The sequence below is a fragment of the Drosophila sulfurigaster genome, chromosome 3 (genome assembly GCF_023558435.1).
Source record: "Drosophila sulfurigaster albostrigata strain 15112-1811.04 chromosome 3, ASM2355843v2, whole genome shotgun sequence".
NCBI lineage: Eukaryota > Metazoa > Arthropoda > Insecta > Diptera > Drosophilidae > Drosophila > Drosophila sulfurigaster.
Window position 1 is genome coordinate 30731413 of NC_084883.1, and position 12188 is coordinate 30743600.

At 37.0% G+C, this 12188-nt stretch overlaps 1 protein-coding gene across 1 annotated transcript in view; it reads left to right on the forward strand.

The window, feature by feature from the left end:
- The first annotated feature begins 184 nt into the window (after positions 1–184).
- Positions 185–12188, forward strand: part of LOC133843104 (myosin heavy chain, non-muscle) — a 33096-nt gene continuing 21092 nt past the window's right edge. Inside the window, exons 1-3 of the mRNA XM_062276504.1 lie at positions 185–267; positions 1537–1811; positions 8858–9073. Coding sequence (XP_062132488.1) covers positions 1680–1811; positions 8858–9073 — 348 coding nt within the window. The 5' untranslated portion in view covers positions 185–267; positions 1537–1679. The remainder of the gene's footprint in view (positions 268–1536; positions 1812–8857; positions 9074–12188) is intronic.

Genomic DNA, 12188 nt, shown 5'->3' on the forward strand with positions numbered 1-12188 from the left:
TAAAACGAGCTTTCGCTGCAGTTTTTCTTAAAACTGATCGAAAGTTGAATTTTTGTAATGGTTTTTTATTTAAATATTAGATTTCAAAAAGCGGTGCCAATTGAAAAAATTGATTAAAATCGAGCCGACATTAATTAAAAAATTGCAAGTTCTCACTGTAAATAGCATTGCAGAGAAATGTTAATTTAACATCGCAGTCAGTTGAGACTTAAATGTTAATCGAACATTCGTGCTGGTAGCAGCGAACGAGAAAGACGCGTTTTTTGGGTGCGTTTGAGATTGTCTATATAAGCAGAGAGTGTGTGTGTTGGTGTTAAAAATTTCAGAAGTGCAGCTGTCGCATTTGCAACAAATAAAAAGCGCATAGTTTTTTCGACTACAATTTAATCCAATTGCAACCGCGCTGCAATCAAGTTGAGCCGCCAAAACAAAAAAGGAACAAAAAAATATCGAATGCATGTAAAATAATTTCATACGCCCAAAAAGCCAAAAGCCGCCGGGCAGCCGCAGCCGCAGTCGACGACAACAGCGACGACGCCGCCGCTTGTTGAAACAAATGAGAATAAAATGTGTGCATTTAATGCGAATTGCGGCGAATTGGCAAAAATGCAGTGCTGACAAAGTGAAACGCGAGCATAAATATATGAAATATATATTAACAAAATGCATATGAGAATTTAAAATACAAAATCGAAACGAAAACTGCGTTCTATACATCTGTGTGTGTGTGTGTGTGGTTTGTCTTTGCATGAGTGTGCGTGAGTCAGTGTATGCATGTGTATGTGTGCAGAACAAGGAACGATGGCCGCGAGACCAAAAATCAGCAGCAGCAGCCAAAGTTGCCGCATTTTGCTGACGTACCTGCTCCGCAATTAGAGTAACCATAACCGAAAATCAAGGCAAAAATGTTGCGGCTTTAAAAAAAATAAAATATAAGAAAAAAATGCAAACTGGTTACTTTAATTGCCAAACACAGCTACGTAACGCTATTTTCCGCTGAACCAACAACGACGTCGACGTCGCTGCTCATCTACGATGTTTGGAATATATGAATGTCTGCTGCGGCTGCTGTTGCTGCGTGAGCGAGAGTGAGAGAGGAAGAGCAATGACGACGAGTGCACACAGCAGAGCACCGAGAGTTATTGAGAGAGCGAGAGGCTCTGGCTTAAGAAAAATTGTATGGCCATATTTGTTTCTTGTCGGTTCCCTTTTGAAACTGTGTTCTCGATGTTGCTGCTGCTGTCGTTCTTGCCGTCTGCCTTTTGTTGCCGCATTTCTTAGATAAAATAACACGACAAAGCAGAAGCAGAAAAAAACGGCGAACGCGTCTTGGAGATACAATAAATGTGCCGCAAAAAATAAGAAAAAGAAAAAATATATCTTGACGTTTGAGATGAAATGCATGTGTGTATGTTAGTGTGTATGTGTAGATTTGTTTGTTTACAATGCGTGTGAGAGAAGAGCAGAAAGAAAAAGAAAAGAAATTTGAATGCCGACAAATCTAATGTGAATTTTGTTTTTGCCAAAAACCAACAGAATATCATAATAAAACCTGCAACTGCATAATAAAGAAAAGAAAAGAAAAGAAAAACAAACCAAAACCTCAACGACACAGCACGAAAAATATAAAAAACAAAAAATAAAAAGTTACAAAAAAATTCAACGAAAAACGCAATAAAATGTCGGAAGAAGTCGATCGCAATGACCCCGAGTTGAAATATCTCTCGGTGGAGCGCAATCAATTCAATGATCCGGCCACACAGGCCGAATGGACACAGAAGCGTCTGGTTTGGGTTCCCCACGAGAATCAGGTAAGATAGTCCGAAACATGCAAAATGCATATTTATTAGCGAATATGATTAAGGATACTTGGCTTGGCAGCACTAACCACATCAATTGAGTGAGAACACTTTCCAACACTGGGCAGAACACACATACCAACAGACATTCCTCTTATTATTTGCTCATTTGTTTACGTACTCGCATTCTGCCTGCCTTGTTGTTGTTTTTGGGCGCTGTCATGCTCCTTGCACTCTGGCCACACTCTTGGCTTTCACCCGGCGCAGCGGCTGCGCTGTCGCCAAACGACCTGAAAAACCTGTAGAGCGCCTAACTGACGTTGCGCAGGCGTTGGCCTGAGTTCTTATTCTTCTTGTTGTTCTTCTGTTGTTGTTGCTATTTGTTGAACGCGAGTTTGACCAGTTTTATTGCTGCCCGCATTTTATATTGAAGTTTAGTTCATTCTTTGTTTTTACTAAATTTCAATTCATAAATCGATTTTTTGTTATTCTTTGAAATGTTTGTGATTATTATTAATTAGCTAATTAATTATATGAATGAGGTGCATAGACTGAAAACTTGATTATATCTGAAATTTTTTATTTTTGTTGTATTCCGAATTGTTAATAGTATTTATTTTAATTAATTTAACAACAAAATATTTAACATGAAATTATTATGCATTATTGTTAGTAATGTAACACTAAATTAAAGTAAATTGTTTAACGAAAGAATTAAGAAATGCAAAAGGTTCGCAAATACAAACGTTATTGCTGTATTTTAAAGTTATTTGCACTGCAGTTGCTAGCGCTTTTAAAATTCTTTACTTGCCTCCATAAATTCCTTTTTCTATTTTACAATTATTAGGGTATTTACAAGTCGTAATAATTCTAGGTATTTATTGAAAAGCAAAAAAACAAAAATGTTAAGCCGATTATGGTAGAAACATAGTTCGTGGGAAGGGGACGAAAAATATGAACTGGAACTAGTTGTGGAACTATTCGATGAGCAATCAATTTGCCTGACTTCACTCGCTCCGTCTTGCTCACACTTACAGCTTAACGTGCAGTTATCACCTTGTTGAGCTGCGCACTCATCGCATGAATCATGCAGCGAGGCAACTTCTTTGAATTTCTCGCGCGATAAAATTAAATAAACATCCGTCGAGGAAAACACACGTCTCTCTCATTGTTGTTGTTGTTGTTGGTTGTGTTTGGTTTGGCCACAACAAAAATTTGAATCACAACAGGGGCAGGTTATACACTCATGCCAAAAGGCTGCAGCAACTCAGAGAAAGATTCATTCATTCATTTCTCACACATTTTTGAAACTTATGCAGATATTAAAACGACCTCGATTTGCAAAGTTGTTTCGCTTAACCGTTAACAGTTAGCAATTTCCAATTTGCATGCACGCTGACTCATCTACAAAGAGCGGGAGTGACAAAACGAGATAGGGAGAGAGGGAGAGCAAGGGATAGAGGGAGAGCGCAATAGCTGCGTGATAGCAGCAAACGACGACAAAAAAACAAGTTTAATCTGCATTAAATACAATACACTAGACATATTTCTGTTTGTATGTGTTAGTGTGTGTTTGTAGCGATAACGATAACGATGACAAACGTAAGGCAACGGTTTTAGCATTTTGTTGTCGCCCTTTGAATTGTTATGCAAAATGTTTTTGTTAGCGATATAACTCAGTTAATGTCGTACATTCTGATTCCAGATGTCATTCAACCTGTAGCGCTCAAAAAAATTAAAAATTAGCTCCCTGAATTATCTAGGCATGTTTTTGGTAAATGCACAGCTAGAAAATACCCTGTAAATGCAGAAATGTAGGAGCCCCTTAGAAGTACTTTTACATTCCAGCAAATTTCTCACACACTAATTGTAAGATAAGAACAACTTTATTTGTAGGCCCGTTTGGCTTTTGACCATGTCTCTGGCAATAATAAGAATAATAACAGAAACAACAACTTGTCGCATTTTTCAGTAATTACGCGTTTACTTACACATAAAAAAAAGCCATTTGCTTAGCCCAAAAGGAATTTTAAGCGCACACAGATAAAGTCACAAATAAAAGATACAAAAACAAAGCAGAAATAAAATGAATTGAGGAGAGAGAGAGAGAGGGGTAAAGAAAAAAACGGCACGACTCGCGGCTGACGATTGTCATGAGTTGTCAAGCAGGCAGACAGACAGAACGACAGACGGACAGACAGACGGACGGACAGATAATGTAAAGAAATTTGAATATGGCACAAACTGTTGCGCCGCTGGAATGTCCAAGACACACACACACACACACACACACTGATACATTCGCAGCTGCAGAGCGGCTACAATTACACTCATTTCTTGGCAAAATGGAAAAAAGGGTATTGGGAATTGTGTCAACACATTTTGTGCACTCGTTTTGCCAACAACAAGCGAACAAACAGTCCAACAACTGTTCAAACTTTGCGCAATGTAAAAACAGCAAAAAACAGCAACAACCAAAATATGTATCTTAAAAATATACCACACTTACTCAAGCATACATGCGTGTGTGTGTGTGTTTGTGTGTGTGTGTGTATCTATGTAAATAAGTGAACAATGGGTGTCATTGTGCGTGTGCACGAGTTGAAGTTGAAGTTGATATACGACTGGGCTCAACTAATGTTTCACTTGCCAGCTACGCACAGGCAGCGAAAGTATCTGATGGATACGAATTGATTGAATCATCTGTGCGTAAATTAATAAGATAATATTGAGATTAAGCGGCATGACTCTATTGATAGCTATGCAGGTATTTGTTTGAACAGATCGGTTGAAAACAGATGATGAATCATATGGGTTGAAATATTTCGAAATGTTTTTACTTAACGAATCTGAAATGAACGTTTATGATTAATTTGGACTCTTAAAGTTGCAATACTGTAATTTAGTTCGATTTTATTATAGCTTATGAAAAGTGCAACATTTAAGTATAGTTTGCCATTTTATAAAGTCGTAAAAAATATTGATTATTGAAAGAACTATAAACTTAAAAGGGTTTTAACTTTATTTTTTATTATATTTAAATTGAATTTTTTCGATTTGATGACTTAGAAAATTTTACTATTTTAGTATAGTATTTTTGTTATTTTATAAGCTATAAAAAATACTGATTATTGAAAGCGTGTTAAACTTCAAAGGTTTTTAAGTTTATAATTTATGTCTTTAACTTGGAATATTAAAATTGAAAATTTTACTTCGATTTGATGACTTAGAAAAACTTTATTGTTATGATATGTTTTATTATAATCTTTTATAAAATATTGAATTATTAAAAACAACATTGATTATTAGGAGTATTATTAACTAATGAGGTCTACACCTATATTTTTTATATATTTTAAGTTAATATTTTAATTGGTGTTTTTTGTTTAGTTTGATTTTATAGCCACGACTTACTTGTTAAAAAAAGTTAAGTGTTTTTGTTATATGTGCAAAATGTAATTTATATTCATGTATATTTTAATTTACGACTTACTCAACTACTGCTAAGGCAATCAAGTTTATTTTTGATAGAAATAAAAGTATTTTATATATTTGGATTTCTGTGGTGAATATTTGTGCTTATTCTAAGCCAAATCATATGCTCAAATTTAAGCTATTCAGAATTCCCAAGGAGGTGTTTTTTTCTCTTGGCTCAGTCTTCAAAGTTCAGGGCAAGAAAGTTCGTTAAGCATATATGTATGTATGTATGTAAGCTATACCAACAACACCCACACTCTCAAATTGCTGCTGATAAGTATTTGGGAGCACGTCTCTTACACATTTAACGAGCCAGCAACCACAAAGAACCTCAAGCTTGAACCTTACAGGTTCTTCTCTCTGTCGCTCTCTCTCTCTCTATCTCTCCCTCGCTGATACAAATGTGTCTCTTCTTTACCGCTAATGACAAACGTAGCCATAGTCGAGAGTCCGAAGCTTTTTCGGATTCGTCTTTCGTCCGGTTTACGGTCAACGAACCTGCTTCATTCACTCTCTCACAATCTTCCTTTACTCTCTTTCGCTCTCTCCCTCTCTTGCGTGTATATCGATATATGTTATGTGTATGCATATGCGTTGATCGATTAAAAGAAATGTGGAGGCAAAGAAAGGGGCAACATAAAATACGGGAAAAAAGGCGACTAACAAATTATTATGGCTGGTGGTCAACAGCAACAGTGTGAGCTGTGAGCTTTGTTTTCAGAGAACTTGAGAACCCAAGAAGAGATCTTTGTAACCGTTCACTCAGCCGCAACCACAAAGCGAGTGAAAGAGAGATGGAGAGCGAGGGGAATCATGATAGGAATGCTGTTGTTGCCGCCTGAGAATAAACCTTTTATTTATTTATACCTCTATATGTATTTATGAAGTAAACAAAAGAACAATCCAGAGGTTGCCCCCCTCGAAAATTGGGTATTACCTGGTTAATATCCACGCAGATCTGGCTAAAATAACTTATTTATTCATGCGCGTTGAGTTTTTATTTAATTTTTGTGTAAACATTAGCTCAAGTTCAAGGTTTTCATATTTTTATGGGTTGCACTTCTTCTTAAACTGGCAATTCTCCCAGAAACATTTAAGAATATTGTTGGGAATTTCTTTTCGAAAATTATTGTCGATAACTTTGGCATTGCTTTTTTTTTGTAATTTTTATTGTTCTTGCTTGGTTTTGCTTCGTTGATTGCTTGGAATGTGTCGTGTATGTAGATAACATCTATAAACTTTTGCTCAAGCTATAAAGTAGAGTGGGACGAAGAGAGTAAAGAGAAGAAGCAGAGGTGAAGGAGTGTATTGAATAGCGGGCGGGGAATACAGCTGATTGATGATCTCATTGGTGTCGAGTGAGCAGCAGGCAAAGCAGCAACAATATCTTTTTGTTTTTCTTCTAACATATCTTTTAACAATAAGAGAATTTAATGAAGGAATATCGCTTTAAAAATACGTATAGAGAAGAAGAATTGTTATTAAATTGAAGAATAGAATACAAATATTTGCAATAGTTTTTAATAAACTTAAAAGTTGAATAGGATTTTGAAAAATTATATACCATATACCAAACATATTGAGAAACTTTTTAAACATGTTATATGATTATATAGTTTAGAAATCGTATAATATTATATTAGGAGACTTCCGAAGTGAAAGAAACTTTTCAATAATATTATACGATCATGTTTATAAAACTTTCAAATCAATTATAAACATCGATTACAAGTAATAGCTTTATTTACAAGGGCGCTTAAGGGTTCAACAATATCATGTACAAGATACAAAATTCTTTGGCATTATCTGCTTCAGTTGCATAATGATTTATTATATTTGATTCGTGAGTACACTCATAATTCAACAACAATTTATTGCTGGTTTTCTGGAAAAAGAACGCATGATGTTTTCTTCGTTCCCTGTGTTTATCTTTTATGCCGGAAAAGCGCAAAGATAACAGATACACACATATACGGACCAACACTCACACACATTTGAATGGGCGATAAACAAGATGCGAATGAAAATGGAACTGAGCATTGGGGCGTGCTTATGTTTAACTTAAGGTTTCCCCTCTCTCTCTCACTCTCTCTCTCTCTCTTCGACTCCGGCTGGTGTTGTAGTTGTGTTGGAAGTTAATGCATTTCGTTGCACTTGTGTTGCGTTCACCCTTTTAATGGGAATATAAACTGGAATTAGGAATCCAAATAATGCGATTCCCAGTTCTGTTTCCCTCTGGTGTTGCAGGTGCTGCTGCTGTTGCTGCTTCTGGTGTTGCACTTGAGTTCTAATTGGAGACTTAATGAAGCGATCGCTTATTATTGTTTTCCTTTTAGCATACCATATTTTGTGTTGTGTACATTTCTGCCACATTAATTGTCATGCAAAATGTGCGAAAAAGAGGCAGAGACCGACCCTGCGTGGGGGCAGAAAATCTCAAATCTGAAATCTGAAATGTGAAAATCAGAAAGGCAGAACTTGGTTCCAGTTGACGTAGCGCGGAATTTTTACAAGGGATAAAGTGGAAATCACTTTGGGTATTTTATCGTAGCAGAAAAGATCGTGAGAAGTATTTATTTAAGGTCATAAAGATTCAGATTATTATAAAAATGATTAAAGAGCATGAACTGTTAAAACTATAAGAACCACATAAATAAGGGCAATAATCGTTAGGAATTCCCTCTCAATTAGTGTTGATTAACACAAAAACAAATTGGGTATAAACAAAAGCAGCGTGTGCGTGCATAAGAGAGACAGAAAGAGGGAGTGGGGGGTTGCGGAGCTGGCAGCGAGAGCCTTGAACTTGCAGACAAAAACAGAATGAATGTGAGCTGCTGCCGCACACAGCTTCTGTCTGTCTATCCTCTGCCACTGCGACTGTCTTCCCCTGGCGTCGCACCACCCAGCTTCTGTCTGTCTGTCCTCTGCTGCTTCCCGTTGGCTGTTTGTGTTTTTGTCGCTGCTGCTGTTGCTGCTTCTGCTTCTGCTGAGACTGCTGCCTACGTCGTCGTCTGCAACGGCACTTGAACGGGCGTCAGTTTTATCGTCTGCATTTCCTCTTTTCTTTTTTGTTTCTTTTGCTGTTGTTATTTGTTGTTGTTGGTGTTGCTGATGATGCGCTGTTGTGCTTGGCGCTTGACTCATGCAGCGCTGCCTTAAGAGATGCACTTGCACACATACCCATACACATGCAAATGCCCTCATACTAACAAATGCAAGCACACTCAACACAAACACAAAAAAAAAGAAGTAGCACAACAACACGAATGGTGTGAGTGTAAGTGCGAGTGCGATAACAAGGCATTTGCATTGTTTTTATTGCTGGCAGCAGTAAGAGCTTTAACTACAGCAAGAGTAGCACACACTGTTGCTGTCTCATTCGCTCATACGTTATGCTTATTTGCATTTATCGATATACGATATGCAACGAAATAAATAACCGTAAATGAAACTCTGCTAATTGACTCTTGACTTGTGAGTGTGACTCACCGACTCAACCAAAAAGAAATATGTGTGACTAACTCTCAATGTAAAATTGCTTTGATTTCTTTATTAATTAAATTCGTTTATTTTATTTGCAGGGCTTCGTGGCCGCCAGTATTAAGCGCGAACATGGCGACGAGGTGGAGGTGGAATTGGCCGAGACCGGCAAGCGTGTCATGATCCTACGCGATGACATACAGAAGATGAATCCGCCAAAGTTCGACAAAGTCGAGGATATGGCTGAGCTGACGTGCCTCAATGAGGCATCTGTGTTGCACAACATCAAAGACAGATATTACTCTGGATTGATCTATGTAAGTAACAAAGTTATACACAAATACTCCTATATAGATAGATATATGTATGTGTGTACATGTGCATGTGTAGATAAAAAGCCATTAGAGGGAATCGCTTGAAAGTTGCCACAGCTGTTGGCAATGTGACGATGATGACGCGAACTTTGAATAAACATTGAACACAGCGAGGGTTGTTTTAAAAGATTGTTTGCGCTAGAAAACTATTCTTATCTATTTTATTTATTGAAAAATAAGAGTTTACAACGATATAATAGATTCAAAATAATAAAGTTTTAAATATTACTAAAAACAAATAAAATAATAGAACTTGAAACTTACTTTAGTATTTATAAAAAAATACAATTTCAAAATTAAAATTATTATTTATATAAAAAAAAAGGAAAAAAAAATTGAAATTCCCTGTGCGGATTTAAAAAAATTGCTGTCGCAAATAATTGCTCATTAATTATTGCTAATTACGTACTTAAATAATTTTAATTCGAGTAAATGTCAAAGCTTTAATGAGAGCTGCTAATTTACATTAACTTGTTTAAATTTATGCTTTTTAAATTGTTGAATTAAAATTGGATTTATTTATTAATTTGAATACCATTATACGCAATATATTTTTTAGTTGCACTCACTACTATATCAATTTAATGTTTCACTTAGTCAAATTAGTGACAACTTTTTAAACCTCTCTCGCTTGTGGCTGCGGCTTATTCAAAGTTATGTGGAAATGTTGAAAAACGAAACGCCATCGAGTCTCGATTCTTCTCATATTTGTTTAAAAGCAAAGCAAATATTTGACACACACACACATTCACACTCGTACCCTCACATATATTCAGACTCAAACACAAATACAAATATCGAATCATCAATCGCCTGTCGACCGTTTCCAGTGCATTTGTCAATGTCTTAACAAGACTGCGCTGGCTTTTTAAAGCCTTTACATATCCGCTGCTAATTGTTATGCCAAAAGCGTTTGACAATTTGGCAAACAAAACCAAAAGACAAGAAAAAACAGGCTGAGCAAAATGAACTTATCTAATTTGTTAAATGAAGATAAAATATTCCACGCTTACAGCCCATAAATTTGGCTTAAATATAAATCAATGAATTGCTGCTGCGGCTGCTGCTGTTGCTGCTTTCAATTGCATTTTCAATTAATAGAAATTTATGCTGACACATAAATAACCAGAACGAAATGAGCAACAAATTGAGAATTGATTAAGCAGCCATCGTCCCTGTGTCCCCCTTCATTTTCTCACTCATTAACCCAATAAAAAAGGCACAACTGCAAACTGAGTTTCACTCGCTATAGAGTGTTAGCAACATGTTGCCAAGCTGTTGTTGCTAAGCTTGAGCTTGCCAGCTGTGGGTGTGCGTTCTCTTTGCCGCTCTCTCTCTCTAGCAATAACTTGGGCTTTGCGGCTTCCTCTTTGCTTACAAATTATGCGGCGCTTTTTTTTTACATAAATATTTTATGTGCTTGCTGCTTACAACAACAATGCCGTCGACGTTGTTAAGTCTAATTAAATGCGCAAACTGTTTTCGGCCTTTTCAAATGCGGCTGCCGTTGGTTTTTTGATGTGGGCGCGCGTACTGCTTTGAATTTGTTTATACACATTGCTGCTGTTGTTGTTGTTGGCGCTGACGCGCTACGCTTCAGAGCACATGACGCCGACGCACACGTTTTGTGCTGCTGGCTGCGCAGCCAGCTTTGCACTTATACCAGCATACCACGCACTCTCACACACAGACACATACTACACACTCTCTTTCTCTATTTGACCTGTTCCATTTTCATAGCAGAAAATGTTGCTGGTTGCTGGGAGAGTGCGAGAAAGAGAGGTTGGCTGGCTGATCGTTGTCGCTGTTGTTTTTGCGTTGGCTGCTGCTGCTGCATTTAACAGCATAATTATTGTAATTTGCTGACATTTAATTTGATTTTTAAGTTTAATTTGCGTGGCAGCTGCTGCCTGCTGCTTGTTCATAATTAATACCCGTCAAAAACGAAACTGCGTAAATATTAAGAAGTACATTACATGCAAATCAAATGTCAACACTTTGCAAAAACAAATATGGCGACTGGCAATTTGTTTGACATGCATGTCCAATCGAATGGGCGTCTTGTCCGGTCACAGACACAGTGGCGTCCAATTCGTTGTGCCTACATATTGCATATTGCTTGCGAATTTTGATGTCTTCTTTAATGTTGTCAATTTGTTGTTGATGCAATTGAACAACCAGCTGAGTTCACATTTCAATTAAACAGATAATGCAATGTGTGTGTGTGTGAGTTGTTGTTTGCATAGCTGTCGTCAAATGCGTTGGCAGCTAAAAATAAATACACTCGACATAGCCAACGAAATCATGCAGCCCCTTTTCGTTTCCCCTTTTTCTCTCTCTCTCTTCACTCTATGTTAGCCTAGAACAGTCGCCTCTAACTATCTTTGAGTTGTGCACTAATTGAAATTGCATACAGACCAGACAACACTTAAGCCATATTAATGTGTTTTCCCCCACATCTTCTTCTTGCCCTTGATGACACTTAATTTGCTTTGCAAGATTTACAATTTACCACGAACGAATGAAAATATGTCACATTTTCCTTTTGGCTGCAGATTATGCAGAAGATATATTTGTTTTATAGTTTAGATATTCATTTATTTATGATGCATGCGAATTGTGGCTACGTTGCGGCATATAAATTATATTACCTACATATTATTATAAAAATTATTGGCAGCTCGCGAGCAACTTGGCACGTAATTAACATGAAAGGCACCGACGTTCTTGCATTTGACATTTTGTGCATAATCTGTAATTGCTTGCAACACGTTGCGTTTTTAGTTTGTCTCGACTAATGTTCTGTTGGACAATAGCAACAACAACAACGACAACAATCACATTTGCATTTTGACAGCATTTTGCTTTTAAAAAGCTCGGCTCAAAGCTCAGCGGGGCTTAATTGAAAGGCTCGACACGTCTCTATTGACGTTCATATAAATTACTTTTATACCCTGTAACCGCAATGAAAGGGGTATATACGAGTACCCCCAAAATAACTGCTGCGCCATTTTACTGAATTCTCTAACTCTTCAAGCAGCGTTGCCACCCCTTCAAT